Source organism: Petaurus breviceps, unplaced genomic scaffold, assembly GCF_028583685.1.
Source record: "Petaurus breviceps papuanus isolate PSGF00001 unplaced genomic scaffold, PetGlider_PUasm1.0 78, whole genome shotgun sequence".
NCBI lineage: Eukaryota > Metazoa > Chordata > Mammalia > Diprotodontia > Petauridae > Petaurus > Petaurus breviceps.
The window spans coordinates 4,572,843-4,592,839 of NW_027186502.1; the positions used below are offsets into that span (position 1 = coordinate 4,572,843).

Consider the following 19,997-nt stretch of genomic DNA (forward strand, 5'->3'; position numbering starts at 1 on the left):
TCAGAGGAGGATATTGAAGTAAAGAAACCCCCCAAAAGTAATGTCAAATGGTCACCTACTCAAAAAGAATTTGTAGAAGATTTTTAAAAAGAGTTTAAAAATCAAATGACAGAGATAGAAGAAAAACTTAAAAGGAAAATGATAATAATCCAAGAAAAACAAGAAGGGTATGGAAGGAAAGTCAACCAACTAGAAAAAGAGATCCAGAATCTTAAGGAAGGAAATGACACCTTGAAAATTAGAACTGAGCAAAGTGAAGCCAGTAAAATTATAAGAGATCAAGAAATGATTAAACAAAATATGAATAATGAAAAAATAGAAGGGAAAGTTAAGCATTTTATAAGAAAAACAACAGGGGCGGCCAGGTAGCACAGTGAGTAAGAGCACCTGCTCCAGTGTCGGGATGACATGTGGATCGAATCTGGGCTCAGACACTTATTACCCACCCAGAAACACATGGCCATGTAACCTTGAGCAAGTTACTTAACCCCAGTTGCTTAGGTGTGGCCAGGTGGCTCAGCGAGTAAGAGAACTCAGCTCCAGTGTCGGGATGACCTGGGGATCAAATCCAGGCTCAGATACTTAGCACCACACCCAGAAATAACTGGCCATGTAACCTTGAGCAAGTTACTTAACCCCAGTTGCCCTCCAAAAAGCAAAAACAAAAAAAGAGTATTTTATACAAATGAGGTGCAAGGGGAAGAATTGACACACAGGAATTAGATGGGGGAGGAGGCCTGGTAGTTCTTGTAACCTACTTTCATCAGGTATGGATTTAAGAGGGAACAATACATATATATTTAGAAGAGTATAAAAGTCTTCTAAATTCAGAAGAACTAAAACGGTAGGGGCATAGGGAGGAGGGAGAGGACAAGGGAGGGATCTTTAGAGGGAACAGGTAAATAGGGGTATGGAAGGGTATTTAGATTTATGGGACTGGGAGGATAGGGGAGGGATCCTTGGAGGGGGATAGGCAAGTCATAGGAGGGCAAGGTAGTGGGTAGAAGTAAAGTGGAGGAGGCAGGAAGGATAGGAAACAAGATATGCACATACATAAAAACAAAGATCAGGAGTAGAATAGGTTTGGGAAAGTATATGTCTATATATGTCTGTATATATGTATATGTGTATCTATATCTATGGAGAAAGATGTAAATTTTATTGTAGCCTTTGGGAGGGGGTGGGAGAGGGTTTGTATATATTTATAGCTATAGAGAAACATCTAAACTTTTTTGTGGCCTTTGGAGGGGGGAGGGATGAGAGGGTTGGTGGGAGGGAAAAAAAGAACAAAGTAAAAAAGTCCATGGCAGAGAACAAAAGAAAACTCACTAGGTAGCAAAGAAAAGATGGACAATTCTCTGTACGATGAGTAATATTTATCACATAAGCTTTCTTGAAATGCAGATTTGTCACATATTTTGAATCCTCTTGTGTTCTTGTAATGCATACAGCACATGCTTTCTTTTCTTTCTAACTTTGTATTAAAGTTCCAATATTTAAGTTTATGATATGTTTTTGTTTCTTTTCTCTATTCTGTATTTGTGTTCTGTCTTTCAAGTCTAAAAATAAAATTTTGAAAAAATCCCCAATCCTATGAGGTATGTACTACTGATATTATTATCTCTATTTTATAGATAAATAAACTGAGGCTTAAAGATGTTAAATGAAAGAGTTTAGAGAAAGGATAACCTTAGTCCAGATCATCTTCCTAAAACACAAATCTGACCAAATTATTTGTCTGCTTAAGAACCTTCAATGGTTCCCTATTGCATTTATGATAGGATTTCTTTTTTGTTTCATAGATCTCTTTGGCGGTCTGATGAAGCCCAAGGATCCTTTTTCAGCATGTTTTTAAATGTATAAAATAATAGTATTACAAAGGGAAGCCAATTGTCTTTACATTTAATTTTCAAAAATGTTAAAAAAGAAAGTTCAATACCCTATGTTAAAAACCCCTAAAATACAAAACTTCTTGGCTTGGCATTTCAAGTCCTTTGCAGTCTGGCTTAACCTGAGATTATTTTACATCACTTCTCTTCATACACTCACATTTCTGGTAAATGGACTGCTTGTTCTTCTTTGAACTTTGTTTTCATTTAATGAATGAACGAAAATGAACAATTTTTCATTGACTCCATGAATATTGTTTTTGCTCCCTTGCCTGTACTCTGGCACATGGTAGGTGCTTAATAAATATTTATTGACTATGTCTATGAACTTGTCATTTTATCTTCCACCTTTGTGCTTTTGCATTGGTTGCCCCCATATTGGAGTGCACACTACTTCTCACCTCTGCTTCTTACAGTTCCCAGATTCTTTCAAGGAGGGCCAGGGGGAACATACCACAGAAATCCTTTTTTTTACCACCCTAACCTACCATCTGGGAACCTACCACTGAGATCTCTCCTCCCCATCTCCAACCCATGGTTATCACTCCCTCTATCCCCACCTCTAGTGGGAGAGAGATCACTGCCCCCTTTACTCTGACCTTGGTACCTATTCTCTCCTTCCTACTAGTTAGGAGTTTGGCCACTTCACCCCACCGTGGCTGTAAGACAGACTTGGCTACTCATAATACTTTGATCAGGAAGTTAACTACAGCCCTTCCAGCAAGATGGAGGACCACTGGTCATTACCATCTGACCTCCCCACACTTGCCCCCATGCCCTAAGGACTTCCAGGCCTTTCTATCTGCCCTTCCATTGTGCCCTAATGACCTTTGGACCTTAGTATCTTCTGTGACACTGCATCTCACTCCCCAATCGACATTACCAGAGGTTTTGTTTTTTTTTCACCCCATAGCTTAATCTATTTTCTCCACTGATTAGAATTTGAATTCTTGAGAGTAAGGACTGTATTATTTATCTGTTTATATCTCCAACAATTAGTAGTTGGGAAATAGTAAGCACTTAATGAATACTTTTTCTTCATTCATGGTTGAGTTCACAGTGCCACCTTCTATGGGAAAGTCTTTCCTGATCATATTAATTGTACTATTTTTTCCATCTTAATAACGTATATGCTTATCTATTTACATGTTGATCCCATGAGTGTAATATAAGTTCTTTATATTTATTTCTTTTCTCACTGAGTTTAATACCTGGTTCATAGTCTCACTCTCCACCCCAGCTCTTTTTAGAAAATTTCATTATATGTATCTACTTATATATACGTATATTGTGTTCCCTATTAGAATGTAAATTCCTTGAAGACAAGAACTGATTCATTTCTGTCTTTGTGCCCTCAGTGCAAAGTGTCTGGAACATAAGACACTTAATAAATGCTTGTTGATTAAGTCAATTTTATAATTAATTAGATTCATAATTGGTTGACTAGACACGAGTTTTTAAATGGGTGAATGCCGTCTTAGAGGGTAGTCTCCAGTGGAGTTCCCAGGGCTTTCTCCTTGGTCTTAGTATTTAGTATTTTTATCATTGATTTGAATTAAGACATAGAAAATATTTTTTTCTTTAACTTTGTAAATAACACAAAACTGAAAAAAAAAATGGGTTGGATGAGAGAGTCAAGATCCATCTGCATGGACTGGGACAATTGGCCATATAGAATTTAATGAGATTTTTGAGGCCTAAATGTAACATTCTACATTTTCAATTTCATAAATACAAGATGAGAGAGGTTTAGGTAGATGAAAGTTGATCTTACAACAATAAGTAAATTATCTCTTCTACTTGCTGTAAAATTTCAACTGCTTTAGCTTTTATTAATAGATTCACATTTTCCAGCCCATTGGTCACACTCCTGTGGACTTGCTTGCTACAGCTTTATAATTACCTAACTCTGTTTCAATATATCATATGGTCATTAAAAAGTAAATTATCGAAGTCCCTTGAATTAGGTCAGTTTATTATAAATGAGGTTAGCTCTTCAAAAGAAGGAAGGGGGCTAGGGAACAGAGATAAGGGATTTATATATTTTTTTGAAATTCTGGAGTACATTATTTTTCCCAGTTCATTTCAGTTGTATTATTTTATTATAAACTTACCCCCACCTCCTCCTATGAGCATTTCCATATACATAGCAGAATAAAAAAAGAGAATTGTATGTGGGAGTATGAATCTTTATTCCATTTGTTCTTTAAAAAAGTATATATAATAAACTCTACACATTACTTTCAAGACTGTCCTGCTTTTCTGTGCTTCTTTCTGAACTTCTTTCTGTCCTATGCATTTTAAAATGTTTCAGTGGTCTTTTTAGGAGGGTATCACTCTTATGGGCAGCTATGTGGCGCTATGGATAGAGTGCTGGGCTTGGAGTCAGGAAGACTCCTCTTCCTGAGTTCAAATCTGGCCTTAGTAGCTGTGCGATCCTGGACAAGTCACTTAATCCTATTTGTTTCCATTTCATCATCTGTAGAAGGAATTGGAGAAATGGCACTCCATATCTTTGCCAAGAAAACTTCAGTGGGTTCCTGAAGACTTGTTCACAACTGAAAAATAACCAATCACTCTTACTAACACCTATTTTGTTTCTCCCCCCCTGCCTTCCAATTAAAATCTGAGAACAAAAACATCAAACAAAAGCCTACCTTATAACAAATAAGCATAGTCAAACAAAACATATTCAGAAAGTGAAAGTGGTCATGTCCAAAAAGTGTGACTCTTTCTGTTTGTTGAATCCATTGTCTGTCAGCTTCACCCAAAAGCAGTGTGTGTGTGTGTGTGTGTGTGTTGTGTGTGCTCCTCCTTTTATCTGGTTGCTATAAAAGATGCCTGCTCCATCTACTTATTATTCCACATTTGTATTCTCTTCTCATGCTCCCCAGTTATAATACATATTGAGTTCTACCACTTTTCCCCTCCTCTCTGCAGACTGGTGTATTTCTTTTAATTTGCCTCCTTTTCCCCCTTTTAAAGCCCTCCGGGGAAAAATACACTCCCTCTGACTTTTGTTTTCCTTACTTAACTAAATATCTTTAGAAGACATCAAGGTTCTGAAGGAATACTTGTTTCTCCTCCTCCTATTAGAACGTCAGCATTATATCATACAGTTCCTTCCATTTCCCTAATTTATTTTTCTAAGTTTTTCTTGACTTGTGTTTGCATTTCAAAGCGACTATTCAACTCTCTTTTTTTCATTGGAAATGCTTAAAAGTCTTCTATTTCATCAGAGACCCATTTTCCCCCTTTGTGGGATTATATTCATATTTGCAGAGTAAGTTACTTTTGGTTGGAAGCCTATCTTTTTTACCTTTTGGAATATTGTATTTCAAGACCTTCTTTCATTTATAGAAGAATTTTCCAGATCTTGTGTGATCCTGATTATGATTTCTTGGTACTTGAGTTGCTTCTTTCTAAATGCTTGCAGTATTTTTCTTTTGATGGAGGAGTTCTAGATTTTGGATATGATACTCCTGGGACTTTTCCTTTTGATGTTCCCTTCAGAACGTGATAGTTGAATTTTTTCTCTGTTTTATTTCTTTGTTCTAATAGCTCTGAGAAGTTTTCATATATAATATCCAACCTTTTTCCCCCCTCTTTTTTGATCATGTTTTTTTAATAGAGTTCAGTGATTCTTTTTTTTTAAATATCTATTTAGTTTTCAATTTATGGAATAAAACAAGCATTTCTATAACAAAGCATAATTAAAAAAAAGAATTGCACACAAAACTGCAAATCGAGTGTCACAACTTGCTATTCCTTTTAAATATATGATAAAGCTATTATGTAAATATCTTTTTTCCTTTTTTTTCTTCCCTTCTGCCCTAGAGATGGCTACCAATATTGGGGAAAACTTTTTTGTAGACAGTTTCTCAGATAAAGGTCTTATATCTCAAATATATAGAGAACTTTGTAAATCAATAAGAATAAGAGTCATTCCCTAATTAGTCAGAGGTTATAAACAGGCAATTTTATGATGAAGCAATCAAAATAATTTATAGTCATGTAAAATGCTCTAAATCGATATTGATTAGAGAAATGTAAGATCCTGAGTTTTCCTTTTATTCCTATGAGATTGCCTAAAATGATTGAAGGGGGAAGTGGCAGATGTTGAGGGGATGTGGAAAAATTGGGACACTGATTCATTATTGGTGGAATTATGAACTGATTCAATGATTTTAGAAAGCAATCTGGAATTATACCCAAAGTGTTATTAAACTGCCTATAAACAATGTTGCTACTAGGTCTGTTTCCAAAGATGATTAGGGAAACAGGAAAATAATCTATATAAAATTTTTATAGCAACTCTTTTTATGGTGGCAAAGAACTGGAATTTGCAGGGATGCCCATCAATTGGTACTATTGTGCTATAAGAAATGCTGAGCTCAGTGATCTCAGAAAAACATGGATAGACTTGCATGAGATAATGAAGAGTGAAGTGAGCACAACCAAAATTTTTTTCCCCAGTTTTTTGCTTTCCTTCTGATCTTGGTTATATTTGTTTTATTTGTACAAACACTTTTTAATTTAAAGCTATCAAACTATCTGTTTTACTCTTCACTCTGTTCTCTCTTTTTCATAAATTATTTGCCTATCCATAAGTCTGATAAGTAATGTTCTTCAAATTTTCTTGTAATATCCCTTTATATCTAGATCATGTATCCATTTTGACCTTATCTTGGTAAATGGGGTAAGATATTGGTCTATTCCCAATTTCTGCCATACTGCTTTCTAGTTTTCCCAGCAATTTTTTTTACCAAATAATGAATTTTAATCCCCAAATCTTGTCTTTACACTTGGAAAATACAAGGTTAATATATTTATTTGCTGCTGTAAATTGTATGTCTACTCTCTTCCATTGATCTACCTTTCCAATTCTTAGCCAGTACCTGATAGTTCTGATAATTATTTCCTTACAAAATAGTTTAACATCTGGTACCGCTAAATCTCCTTCCTTTATAGGTTTTTTTTTTTAATCATTTCCTTTGATACTCTTGACATTTTGCTGTTCCAAATAAATTTTGCTTTTATTTTTTCTGAATCAGTAAAGTAATTCTTTTGGTAATTAAATTGGGATGGCATTGAATACATAAATTAGTTTAGGTAAAATTGTCATTCAGTGATTTTTAAATTATCTCCTCGTGATCTCATTTCTAGGTCAGTTATTTTTGATATCAGATACCGTAGATTTTCCTTTATTTTTTCCATGTTTTGATTTCATTCTAATATTTTTGTTGTCTCATAGAGTCATTGATTTCTGTTTGGTCTTTTCTGATTTTTTAAGGAGTCTGTTATTTGGATAAAGCTTACTTCTTTCTTTTCTAAGCTATTGATTTTTCCTTTCAACTCTTTCTTCCAGAGATTTAGTCTTTCTCAACTAATTTCTTCTAGATAATCATATAGTCCTTGTAGAAAATCTATTTTTTCCTTTGAGTCTTTAGTTGTGTAGTTAATCTCTTCTAGGATTTTTTTTGTGGGGTGGGTAGAGGGAACATTTTTAGATCTATTATAATTTTTCACATATTCTATATCTTTTGCTTGTTTATCTCTCTAGCCTTAGTTTATGAATTGGGGAATTGTGCCAGGGTTAGGCACCATACCTTCCCCCTTCTACTATACTTTTTATTTTGGTGGGGGGGGTAGTAATCAGGGGTGGGTAACCTGTGGCCTTGAGGCAACATGTGGTCTTCTGGGTCCTCAAATGTAGTATTTTGACTTAGTCCAGAATTCACAGAACAAATGCCCCTCTCGTGTAGAGCAATGTATTTCAGAACTTGTTGAAAAACTGCTCCTGGCTAGGTCCAGTAGACTAGTTTTGAGGAGGTTCTGACCCAGACTTTATTCATCACTGGTCTGGAGAGACACTGGGAGATCAGGCTGACTCCAACATCATCTGTAATTGGAATTCATGCTTGATTATATACAGTGAAAATTTGAAGCACAAAGTTGGAAGGGGGTGAATACAGTGTCCTAAGATGTGTTCTAGGTTCCTGGACCTGATCTAGAGTCAATATACTTAGGCCTAGAACATCCCTAGGGTCTTCTTGTATAGAGGAAGGTCCTGGAGACTTTAGAGAAACCTGAACCAGTGTTTTCTTTTGTAGTAGTGAAGATGACCAGTTGGTTGGGGAGGAGAGGATAATTATCATTGCCTGACTTTTGCCTTACTTCTCTCTGATGTTGACTTACAAAATAATGAGTGATTTACATAATAATGAGATGACTTCTCTAAAGCCCTTGTCTGAAGAGCTAATGTTAAAAATGTCTCTTAGCTTTCTTGATAAGTGATTTTAAAATCTCAAATCATTTAATCTGTGAAAAATCTCTGCAAGCAGCTATTGCAGAGTTCAGTTTAAGGCAGGTATATAAATAAGAACTTTTTTTTTTACAAGCACTTAAACCCTTAGATTAACCTTGAGATTTCTTTGTCATTGGTATTTTTAAAGACAACAGAAATCAGCTAAACCTACTTCAATAAAAATTGATTTTCTTTGTGGTTGATTTAGAAACATTTGTATTTTATTGGCTTAGATGGCACACCATACACTATGGGAGATATATTTTCTCATACCCTTGAGGGATCATTTATTATATTTTGAAAAGCCTGGAAACTGCCTTTTGGCTGCATATAATGGGATTTGCCTGGACAGTTTTGTGGAGGCAGTCTAACCTATCAAAAACCACTGTTTATCTGGAGGATTTTTGTGGGAGTATCCTTTGAACAATGAACAGCATTTCAGGTTGTTGTCCAGTTTTAGCTTATTCATGAAGTGGTACAGTGGAGATATTTAAAAACTTTGCTTTTTAAGAAGCCATATTTAATATCTATTATCTATCTATCTGTCTATCTATATCTATGTATATGTGTATATATACACTCTATATATCATATATATACATTTACATTGTATATTGCATATGTATATATATATACATGAATGTATATTTGCTTGAGTTTTTATGTCTCTATATTTTACCCTTTCTTCAGACCTTAGCTGGATTTCTAAAGTGCAAGTAAACCAGCCAGCAGTTTTAAGGCGTGCAGAGCAAATCCAAACTCGAAGAACTGTGAAAAAGGACTGGCAAGTAAGTGTTGTTAAACATGCTACTTTTTTTGTCTTAAAATACTTAGACTCTCCCTTTAAGGTCATAATATTGAATTTTACTCAATATTTATTCTGTAGGTTGTACAAACACATATGTACACACATATACACATATGTACACACATGTATATATACATATACACATGCCTATATACAAATATATCCATATCCATCCATCCATATAAATATATACACATATATACACACATATAATATATAGTTGTCCATGACTCATTAAGTTAAGAGGAGAATCCTGGAGACTTTAGAAGAATCTGAACCAGTCTTCTTTCTTGTACCCTTGAGGATTACCTCTCCTTGGTCCATGATGTGTGGTTTAGAGAAAAGATGATTGGATTGGAGAGAGTGTATTTATACAAAGTAAATATTTTATTACTCTTTAGTGGACAACCTGCAAATGACTGTGACATCTTTATCATAGTTATTGTATTTTTTCCAAACATGCATCCATTGACTGTTTTATATTTTAGTTACATAGCAGTAAATTCTGAACCTAAGTCTGGTTGCTCTTGTGGCTTTTAGGTAGAAGAATCAACTTCCTTTGACCATCTTCATTTCATCTTGAGCATCTTAAGTACATGTGCTTATTTAACCTGACCTTTCCCCACAAATAATTCTTGTAATTCAATTTCATGAATTCTTGTAATTCAGCTTCATGAATAATGAAAAAAAAATAATAGATTGGTTAACCTCTCCTTTTGGGTGTTAGACCCAGAGAATGTAGACTTAATTTCATGAGATGTACACAACATTTGACTCTTAGGAAGTTTGTGTTTGAGTCTTCTGGGGTACCATTTCATACTTCAACCATGTTCCATTTAAAGTTCTTGAGGTGAAATTATTCCCTAGGAATTGGTCATAAAATGAGTATTATTTTTAAAGTCAAAATAGAATCAAATGGAAAACCCATGGAACATCTGTGTTCAACAATTTTCTATAGTGTTTGTTATTTTAGGGGTCATCGAATTTTATAGTTGGAAGGGACCTTAGAGGTCATCAAACACAACCTCTTCATTTTATGAATGAAGAAATGAGACTCAGAGGTTAAAAGACCTACCCCAAATCATGGGGTAGTAGTGACTGGTGGGTTTTGAAAATAGGTACTGACTCCAAACCCATTTTTTTTTTCCTTTATATCCCACAGATCTGTAAACAAAGCACAACATTAAAATAAGATTGAAGCAACTTTTATATATACTGTAATCTCATATTGTGGTATAATGATGGAGATGGAGAGGCCAGATAGGTATAGTGTAGCATAATGGTTGCATTATAGATGCTTAATAAAAAGTTAATGATTGATTCAATAGGGTGGAATGATGGGTAGAGGGGAAGATAAGGTATAGGAGACATGATAGAAGAGGTTTCAGATTGAACTATATAGTCCAGATGTTGAGTCCTATGAACTATATCTAGAAAAGTGACTAGATTTGGAATCTGAGGGCCTTGGGTTTGAATCCTGACTCTGACACTCAATACCTACATACCTTAGGCAAATCAATTAACCTAATGAGAGGGTTGGGCTAAATGGTTTTCTAAGGATCCTACAGCTCTAAAGCTATGATGGTATGGCTCTTTGCTTTTATCTTCGTGTGCTTTAATTTTATGTTTGTTTTCCTTGCCTTTTAACTTTTAATTAAACAATGTTTCAAGTTTAACTTTTAGTTGAACAATGTATTATACACCTGAATGTTCTTTTGAAGTGAAGACATCCAATTTTAGCATTTATATTTTCTTATAGGATTCTTTAATAATTTGATCAAAAGTGCTTTTTTTCTATATGAATTTTTCCTCTTTTCCCTTAAAACAGGCTGCTTGGCTCCTGAAAGCTGTTACCTTTATTGATCTCACTACACTTTCAGGTGATGACACTGCATCAAATGTTCAGAGGCTTTGTTACAAAGCCAAGTATCCAATACGGGAAGATCTTTTGAAAGCTTTGAATATGCAAGATAAAGGTAATACCCTTGAAGGTATATAGTTTATTCAAATACACGCTTAACACTTATTAGCTGTGTGACCTTGGGCAAGTCACTTAACTCCAATTGCCCCACAAAAAGCAAAAAAACCCCAACCCAACAGAAAGTATATTGTTTATAATGAGTAAACAGGAGGTTTAACCGAGTTATAAAAAAAAATGATAATAACGATAAATTTCTTTTCAACAACCAGCATGAAGCAATGAAAGAATATTATTTATGGAGTCAGATGCCCTGTATTCAAATCCCATGTCTAACACTTAAAACCTCTATGACTTTGGGCAACTTGCTTAGTCTGGGCCTCAGTTTCTTCCTCTGAAAAATATGGAGATTGGATGAGATGCCCTCTCCAAGGTCCCTTCTAACTCTAGACCAATGTTATGTTATCCTACCCTGAGTCCAGAAATTTCTATGCTCATGTAATTTGCCTGTCTTAATATTCATTCCCACTCCACTCTGGTAAAAATTTTCAACACATATAGCTAAATATAATTCTTAGTTGAGTTTCACTACTTCGTTTCTTGAGGAAATATTTTGGCTGACTCATCTAGAGAACGGAGACATGGTTTTTCTTGTGACACCTTCTAATGCATGTTTCTGTTGTGAGATTTTTGCTTCAGAGACAGTTTGGTGTGGTGGATAGGAAAGCTACCCTTAAGAGCTGGAAAAACCTGGGTTCAAATTCTAACTTGAAAATACACTGTCTATGTGGATAATTTCTTAGTGTCCTGGGTAACTCCCTTAAGATTATTGTAGGATATATATACATATATATATATATATACTGTTATTAATACCATTTTACATGTAATTGGGAAATAAGATATAGAGGCACTGGGGCATAGAGATCCACTGGAAATGTTGAAAGGGGTATGGGAGAGAGCTGATTGGAGGAGGCGATATCCTGTGGGACTTCTATATTGGGGCAGTGGGTAGGGGAAAAATGGGGAGAAAATTTGTAACTCAAAATCTGGTGGAAATGAATGATGTAAATCAGAAGTTAATAAAGCATTTGGAAAAAAAAAAGGTTATTGTAGGAGCTTGAGCCCTGGCATCAGGAATTTGAATCCTATTTGAAACCCTTATTAGTTGTGTGATCTGGAGCACGTCATTTAATCTCTTTGGGCCTCAGTTTCCTTGTCTGTAAAATGAGGGAACTAGACCAGATGATCTCTTGGTGAGCCTGTGAACAGTTGCTGATCCACATGTGTAGAGGAGGTGTTTCCTCATTGGATGTTACTTAAAAATAACAAATCTAGACACCCCATCCCTAAAAAGCACAATAGGATTTCTAGTGTAATGGAGAGAGGGATGTAATTCCCTCCAAAACCTCAACTCAGTTGATGCAGTCATAGGATTTAGCTATAAATGATAACATTTTAATGTAATAACAAAGTATCTACAAAAATGTGACCATATTAGGTGGTCCTTTTATGTCTCAATGGCCTCTGAGATCCCTTTCAGATCTAGGGTTATAAGCCTATGATGTGAAAATTAGTCTTCTAAGTTTATCAGAAATGAAGCAATGTTATGGGTGATCCCCAAACCAGCCATGACTCTGATTAAAGGCTTACATTTCTAGCTCATCAGGTAGTTCCAGTCTGGTAGTCAGAAGGAGAAGAAGAACACTGCCCCTGAGAGGGAATTGCTTTTGTGGAAGAGAGGTTTTTCTCTCTCTTTCTTCTCTCTATTCCCCTGATTAGCCGTGTTCCTTTAGGGAGAGTCACCTGTGTGGTAGGAGACAGTCCATCGGTAGGGAACTGAGATGAATGCATGGGACAGGAACATATACATACATACATACATAAACACATACATATATACACACAAACATATATACACACATACATAAATACATACACACATATACACACATGTACAGAGAGAGAGAGAGAGTCACTTGAGGTAGTTAGTGGTTTTGAGGAATAAATTCCCTAGTAGTAGAGGAGACAGTCATCTATGAGAGGAGCAGACCCTGGGAACTCAGATGAGTAGCCCACCCAGAGATGGTGCATATGAGAGCAGCTACATGACGATTCCAAGAAAAGAGCAAGGACTAATGATCCCTGTAGTGCCCGGAGCTGACAGTTACATTTACTCATGTGTGTCCTATATCTACAATTGGACTCCAAGTTTAACCCCACTCTTTCTGTGGACATTGTGTGTATTTGTAGGAGAGCATCCCACATTCATAGTAGAATGATTTGTAGCTACTCTTTTTACTAGGCTGTCTTAGTAAATGTCTTTGCTAAGAGCTAATCGTGTCTGTTGGTTGATTGTTAATGGCTAACACACCAGTTGGGTCTTTTAATAGTAGGAATAGCCACTCACAAGGTTAACCCTAGAGCTTGAGCTATTTACTCTTCCCTGGGGAACCAACCTACAAAATTCAGGAGTAACCCAGAGGGGAGGTAGAATGTTACATTAGAATCATCAACTGCAATTAATAAATGGTCAAAGGACATGAATAGGCAGTTTTAAGATGAAGAAATTAAAGCTATCCATAGTCATAAGAAAAAATTCTCTAAATCACTATTGGTTAGAGAAAGCAAATTAAAACAACTCTGAGGTACCACCTCACACTGAACAGATTGGCTAATATGACAGAAAAGGAAACTTATAAATGTTGGAGAAGATGTAGGAAAATTGAAACACTAATGTATTGTTGGTGGAGTTGTGAACTGATCCAACCATTCTGGAGAGCAATTTGGAACTATGCCCAAAGGGACATACAACTACATACCCTTTGACCCAGCAATACCACTACTAGGTCTATATCCCAAAGAGATCATAGTAAAGCAAAAAGGATCCACATGTACAAAAATATTTATAGCAATTCTTTTTTGTAGTGGCAAAGAATTTGAAGTTGAGGGGATGCCCATCAATTTGGGGAATGACTGGACAGGTTGTGGTTTATTATTGTGATGGAATATTATTCTGCTATAAGAAATGATGAGTATGCAGACTTCAGAAAAAATGGAACTTACATGAACTGATACTCAGTGAAGTGAGCAGAACCAGGAGAACATTGTACACAGTAACAGCAACATTGTGTGATGATCAACTATGATAGACTTAGTTCTTCTCAACAATAGAGTGATTCAAGACAGTTCCAAAAGACTCATGATGAAAATCATGTCCATATCCAGACAAAGGACTATGGAGTCTGAATGCAGATTGCAGCGTACTATTTTCACCTTTTTTTGTTTTTTCTTTCTCGTGGTTTTTCTCTTTTGTTCTGATTCTTTCACAACATGACTAATGTGGAAAGATGTTTAATGTGATTGTACATGTATAACCTGTATCAGATTACTTGCTGTCTTAAGGAAGGAGAAAAAAAATTGGAACTCAATGTTATAAAAATGAATGTTGAAAACTATCCTTACATGTAATTGGAAAAAAATAAAATACTATTAAGTGGGGGGAAAAAGAAACATAGAGCCATAACACCTAAAAGTAGGAAGAAAGGAAAGACAGAAGCAAGGAATTAAGCATTTATTAATTATGTACCGTGGACCAGGTACTAAAACACTTTACAAATGTTATCTCATTTGATTGTCACCATAACCTGGGAAGCAGGTGCAATTATTATCCCTATTTACAGTTGAGGAAACTGAGGCAGACAGCAGTTAAGTGACACCCAGAAAGAAGTCAGGTCTTCCTGACTCCATGAGCAGTGCCCTGTCTAGTCTACCACCTAGCTGCCTCTAAGAAGACAACTTAGCAGTCATCTGCCCATTTGATAGATGAGAACACAGGTGTCCATAGAGGACAGATAACTTGCCCAGTCATTTAGAACTAGTTGTGGTAGAGCCAGGACTAGAAACCTCAGTCTCTTTATTCCTATTCTACTCTTTGCCATACTGCCTTTTGATTTTTAGGGACAATTTTTTCCAAAGAGATTTGAGGTCATGGGGGAAATTCTGTGCTCCCCAATTCCAGGTTCTCTGTTTCCTATTTCCATACAAATTAAGGCATTATGTGACTCTAAATTAACGTGGCTGACTCTGCAACTGCATCAGAATCAGTTTTATTGTTTTATGAAGGAAGGATATTGCCAGTTACTATGCTAAGCACTGGGAATAGAAATACAAGCAAGCAAGCCAGGTCTTACCCCCAAGGAGCTTACATTCTAATGGGGGAAAACAACAGATAAAAGAGAACCATAAAATGAGAAGGGAAGGACTTTAGAGTCTTATTTTGGAAATGGACAGAAAATGAAATCGTCACCCATATATAAAGTCTTTTTTCTAAAGACTGAGTTCACAATAAACTTTGAAGTGTAAAATACCAATGGGAAATATTTGGTCATTTTATATGCCAGCTCTTTAAATGATATTGAACCATATTTTCCCCATGGGTTATATAAAGGACTTTTTGAAGGGTCTATAAAGTCAGAGAATCCCTTTAAGCCAGAGGTTGTTACCCTTTTTTTGTATTTGTGTTATGGATTCATTCAGCAGTCCGGTGAAGCTTAGAGACTTCTCAGAATAATATTTTTAAATGTACAAATGAAAACATACAGGACTAAAAAGGAAGTCAATTAAATTAACAGACAGTTATAAGAATATTAAATAACAACAAGATCACAGACCCCAAGTTAAAAACCCAATTCTAAGAGACCTTAGAATTTACCTAATATAGATGACAACAGTAAGGTCATAAATTCAGAGAATTAGAACTGGAAAGAAAGGAAAATTCCTTTCACAAGGAAGTTATTTACGCAAGTTTTCACAGTTAGATGTAGTAGAATTGTTAAGGGTAGATTTTCATTCCAATGATAGAAATGTTTCTTGGCTTCATAAAGCCTTATGATGGGTAGCATTGGAAATTTTGAGTTACTATGAGCCAGGTGTAATTTATGTAGACCTAAGACTTTTGAAAACTTGACTTGTCATAATGTTTTAATGAGACCAATGTCACCTTATAGTTGTAAAGTTTGGGGATAGAACACTATAAATAAACTATATATAATGCTATAAAATTTTTTTATTGTTTACTGAAGACTGGGGTCCATTGTTTTAGATTTTCCAGGGGGTATTCATCATAATGATGAATTATTATTATGATTTCCATTATAATGGAAATTGTTGTTTCCAGTTTCAAATTCCTTTCAAGCTTCATTTGAGGATCAACAAAGTGCAATTCTGATGTTCAAACTTAAAAGGATATTATTTTACATTCATCCCACTTACATTTCAATTTATTAGATTTGGCTCAACATTATAGCCTGTCAAAATCTTTTTGGATGCTGCCTCTCAGCCTGCTCACTGTGCCTGCCAGCTTCCTGTCATTTGCAAATTTGATAAGCAGGCCACCTATGACTTTATCACAGTGATTGATAAAAATGTTAACTGGAAAAGGGCCAAGCACAGATCCCTAGGGTTTGGGGGAAAGATACTCTACTGGAGACATCTTTCATAATTGACATCAACCCATTAATGGCTACTTTTAGGGTCCGACCATTTAACGAATTTCAAATCAACCTAATTGTACTACCATGTAGGCTACATTTCTCCATATATATTTTTTTAAGAATGGCATGTGAGGGGTGGCTGGCTAGATGGTGCAGTGAAATAGAGGATCGGCCCTGGAATCAGGAGAACCTGAGTTCAAATCCAGCCTCAGACACTTAACACTTACTAGCCATGTGACCTTGGGCAAGTCACTTAACCCCAATTGCCTGTGCCTCACTCCCTCATGCCCCCCCCCCCCAAAAGCGAGAATGGCATGTGAGATTTTGCTAAATGCTTTGGTAAAATCTAGGTAAGTTCTATCTATGTCATTCTCCTATTAGTTACTTCATAAGAAGAAATAAGCTCAGTCTGGCATAGACCTATTATTCTTGATTATATCATTGACTTCTTGCCATCACTATTTCCTTTTCTTAAATATTTTTTGTCCCAGAATATTGCCAGGAATTGAATCGAAGCTCATTAGACTATAATTTTCAGAATCTTCTACTCTTTAAAAGAAAAAGATCAGGACATTTGCCCTTTTCTAATCCTGTAGTACCTGCAATTCTCCATGATCTTTCAGAGATCTATGAGAATGACTCAACAATCACATCTGCCATTATCTTGGAGAATATAGTTATCCCTTCCACATTGTAGGGGTTAGGAATGAAGGGGTCCTGCAAACTAGAAAATCCACATAAAATTTTTTGGCCCTCCCTTCACACCAGACAAGAAGTCTGAATTTTTCATTGTCTTTAGTAGGGTATTTGCAGTACCTTATTGTAAAATATGGGTTAAATATTTGGTCATAGGCTCTGTGTCATTTGCAGCTTCTGCAAAACTCCCCCCAAATTTCTACTTAACTTCTTATGCTGACCAATGATACAACAAAGTCATGATGTGGAAAGGATAACTGTAATTCACTTAATCCTGATGACTTGAATTTACCAAAGGCAGCGAATCAAAGGTGACCTGGAGTCAGGAAGACCGGAGTTCAAATGTGGCCTCAGATACTAGCTGTGTGACTCTGGGCAAGTCACTTAACCCTGTTTGCCTCAGTTTCCTCATCTGTAAAATGAGCTGGAGAAGAAATCCCAAACCACTCCAGTATCTTTGCCAAGAAAACCCCAAATGGGGTTGCAAAGAGTCAAACATGACTGAAATGACTGAATGACAACAACTTAAATTCTTCAAAGACTATAATCTCGATTTGCTGCTTATAGCATCAACTGAAGAATATTGTTGAAAATGTGAGACTTTGTCCAGGACAACCTTGAGATCATTAAAAGCATTTCCCAATTTTCCAAAGGCAAACCAGTTTCCTCATTGCCTTCTGTTCAATTCTGGGCTCAGCTCTTTGTTCACAAACAATGTCGGGATGGACCAACTTGATGCGTGCCAGCATCTGTTGTGGAGAATAGGGAGATATTCGCTATAAGGAACTCGATAAAACCTTCCAATAAAATAAGCGCATATTTTATTACTTGGTGACTTTAGTGTAAAGTACAGGAGGATAGTGAAAAATATATATGTCGTGAGCACTTTCCTCAGACCAAGGACCCCAAAGGGGCCCATGACACACAAAAGTTGAGAATCCTTGCTATCAATGGTAAAGACCTCCAACTATAATCAATATAAATTCAACTGCAGACAGGAGTGTCAAGCCCTCTTAAACGGACTCATGATCACTCACAAGCGTTCCATGAACACTTTCCTACTTGAGAAGTAGGTTAAGAGGTTCTGGATAGGAAAGAAACTAACATCATTAAAAATGATTTTTTTTGTCAGTCAGCAAGCATTTAATAAGGACCTGTTGTGTACCAGGCATTATGCTAAGTATTGAGGATACAAAGAAAGGGAAAAACAAACAATTGAGTAAACAAAACCCAGAAAGGAAAAAAACTGGTTATGAATATGGAAATCATTTCCAAATAAATTTTCTTTGTGTAGACAGAACACTAATTTATATTCAATCTCAGGTAAAAAATTATTATTGAATTATAAGAAATAATTAATATAAGAAGATTTAGTGTGCAGCTGAGGCAACCCCATCTAGAGCTATTTAGATACGTTCATGATGCTGAAAAATAGGAAATATAATAGAGCAGACTATTACCATATCCTAAGGTAGCTTAACCATATTAGCCAATACTTGAAGTCCTTGCCAAGCAGAGTCATGAAAGTCAAGGGCAACACTGGTTTAGAATATAAATTCATTTTTTAAGATCTCGTGGAGAGAGGATTCTGGGAAGATGGTCAAGTAGGTCAGAAAATTCCAAGCACTCAAGATTTTCTCCCACAAAAGAGTTAAAATAGGACCTTAGGGTGAACAAAGAGTGTTTGGAGTTAAATAAGAACAGGGGAATAACCAGGTCTTCCTGGGACAACTTGAGAAGATCTGAAGAAAAATCCCAGGACAAGATTTGGTCCCAGTGTAGAGTAAACACCTTCAGGCTAGGTTCTGTTTTAACCACAAACCACAAGCAGCTTAAACAAGTGACAAGCCCTGTGATTGGCTGGTTTGAGAGGATCCCTCAGCCCCAGCCACAGGAACTTGCCATAATGAGGGGAGTTGGGTGTTTGAACCTGGGAAGATTGAGGGAACCTGTGCTGATAAGGAATGCCAGACCCAGCTGTGCTGTGAAGAGCAATAAGGGCGAGAAGGAACCAGCACATGCTCCTTGAGTGCAGAAGCAGTGGGGCAGAAAGCCCCTGGCTGTGGGTACTTACAGGAGGCTGGAGATTTGGATTTGATTCCAGGGTAGGGGGGGGAGAACTGAAGATCTGGGACAAGAGGCACTATTTCCCACACCCCAGGGTTAGAGGTGATTACAAGAATTAAGCTATTACCACTAAAAATGCACAGGCAAAGGAGAAAGAATTCAGGAATAGAGATGACCAAGGTTCATCTTCAAAGGAAGATATTGAAGTAAAGAAACCCCTAAAGAGTAAAGTCAAAGGGTCACCTGACCAAAAAGAATTCATAGAAGATCTTTAAAAAAGACTTTAAAAATCAAATGACAGATAGAGAAAAAAAACCTAAAAAAAAAAAGAATGAAAAAAAGAATAATGCAAGAAAACAAGAAAGTTATGATAGGAAAGTTAACTAATTAGAAAAGGAGATCCAGAATCTTAAGGAAGAAATTGAAACCTTGAAAATTAGAAATGGGCAAAATGAAGCCAGTGAAATTATAAGAGATCAAGAAATAATTTACCAAAATATGAATAATGGAAAAATAGAAGAGAAAATGAACATCTTATAAGAAAACAGATTTGGAGAAGAGATCAAGAAGAGAAAATATAAAAATAATTGGACTAACTGAAAGTTATGATCAACAAAAGAATCTTGATACAATAATAGGAAATAAGTCCTGAAGCATTAAAACAAGGGGAGAAAGTAGAAATAGAAAAAATCTATCCATCACTACTTAAAAGAAATCCTATGAAGAAAACTCATAGTAATTTCATAGTCAAATTTCAAAACCCCCTAGCTAAAGGATAAAATATCAAAAACATCAAGATTAAAACAATTTAAATATG

General features: G+C 35.9%; 1 protein-coding gene across 2 annotated transcripts in view; it reads left to right on the forward strand.

Annotated features, from left to right (window-relative positions):
* Window positions 1-19,997, forward strand: part of DERA (deoxyribose-phosphate aldolase) — a 128,529-nt gene that overhangs the window by 26,296 nt on the left and 82,236 nt on the right. For both annotated transcript variants that reach the window (XM_069106141.1, XM_069106142.1), the window contains exons 2-3: window positions 8,887-8,984; window positions 10,833-10,980. In XM_069106141.1, coding sequence (XP_068962242.1) covers window positions 8,887-8,984; window positions 10,833-10,980 — 246 coding nt within the window. The remainder of the gene's footprint in view (window positions 1-8,886; window positions 8,985-10,832; window positions 10,981-19,997) is intronic.